General features: G+C 56.9%; 2 protein-coding genes across 2 annotated transcripts in view; one reads left to right on the top strand and one right to left on the bottom strand.

Moving 5' to 3' along the window:
* EMH_0001570 (uncharacterized protein) overlaps positions 1–697 on the top strand; it is a gene marked incomplete at both ends in the record, with an annotated part of 7,806 nt that extends 7,109 nt beyond the window's left edge. Inside the window, one exon of the mRNA XM_013495626.1 lies at positions 458–697. Within this exon, the coding sequence (XP_013351080.1) occupies positions 458–697 (240 nt within the window). The remainder of the gene's footprint in view (positions 1–457) is intronic.
* A 293-nt stretch (positions 698–990) lies between these two features.
* The window catches only part of EMH_0001560 (uncharacterized protein), a gene marked incomplete at both ends in the record, with an annotated part of 408 nt that continues 386 nt past the window's right edge, over positions 991–1,012 (bottom strand). The window contains one exon of the mRNA XM_013495625.1: positions 991–1,012. Coding sequence (XP_013351079.1) covers positions 991–1,012 — 22 coding nt within the window.

The following is a 1,012-nucleotide window of genomic DNA, read 5'->3' as shown; positions in this document are numbered from 1 at the left end:
CTAAACCCTCGTTAAGTAATTTCAGCTGCGCAGCAGCAAAAAGAAACAAAACAAATCAGCAGCAACGCCAAGGGGCCCTCAAACCCTCGTTGGGGGGGCCCCCGGACCCTGGGGGCCCCCAAAAAGAAAAAAAAGAAAGAGGGGGCCCCCAATAAAGAAAAAAAAAGAAAAAAAAAGAGAGAGGGGGGCCCCCCAAGCGAAGAAAAGAAGAGAGAGAGGGGGCCCCTAAAAGAAAAGAAAAGAGAGAGGGGGGCCCCCCGCTTACTTTGGGGGCCCCCCTGAGGGGGTGGGGGCCCCCGCAGCTAGAAGCAGCAGGAACAGTCAAAGGGGCAGTCGGGTGTACCCCCCCCCTGGCCTGCAGCAGCAGCAGCAGCAGCAGCAGCAGCAGCAACAGCAGCAGCAGCAGCAGCAGCAAACGCAGCAGATAGTATAGGAGAAATGCACACACTTGCTGCAGCCCCTATCAGCAAAAACAGCAGCAGATGCAGCAGCAACAGATGCAGCAGCAACGACAGCAACAGCTGCAGCAGCAACAACAGCGGCAGCTGCTGCTGCTGCTGCAGCAGCAGTAACGGGGAGCAGCAGCAGAACGATTGCCGCAGCAACTCCAGCCGCCACAAATGACAGACGTGTTAGGCAGCAGCAGCAGCAGCAGCAGCAGCAGCAGCAGCAGGGAGAGCAGCAGAAAGTGCATTAGCAAGAACAGCAGCAAGAGCAGCAGCAGCAGCAGCAGCAGCAGCAGCAGCAGCAGCAGCAGTACCTATTTTCAGCTCTTCTAGGGTGTATACGGGGAGGCCATCAGCTGTCCTTCTCCTGGGGGTTGCTGCTGCTGCTGCTGCTGCTGCTGCTTCTGCTTCTTCTCGCTGCCTCATGCGTCTTTCTTTCTTCCTTTGCTGCTGCAGTTTCAGCTGCTGCTGCTGCTGCTTCTGCTGCTGCTCTTGCTGCTGCTGCTGCTGCTTCTTTGCTGCCTTCAGAGGAGCGAACAGAGCCTCAATATCTTGCTTGCTGTTGC

Source organism: Eimeria mitis, genomic scaffold (assembly GCF_000499745.2).
Source record: "Eimeria mitis Houghton genomic scaffold, Emh_scaff167, whole genome shotgun sequence".
NCBI lineage: Eukaryota > Apicomplexa > Conoidasida > Eucoccidiorida > Eimeriidae > Eimeria > Eimeria mitis.
This window is presented reverse-complemented; position numbering and strand designations above follow the sequence as displayed.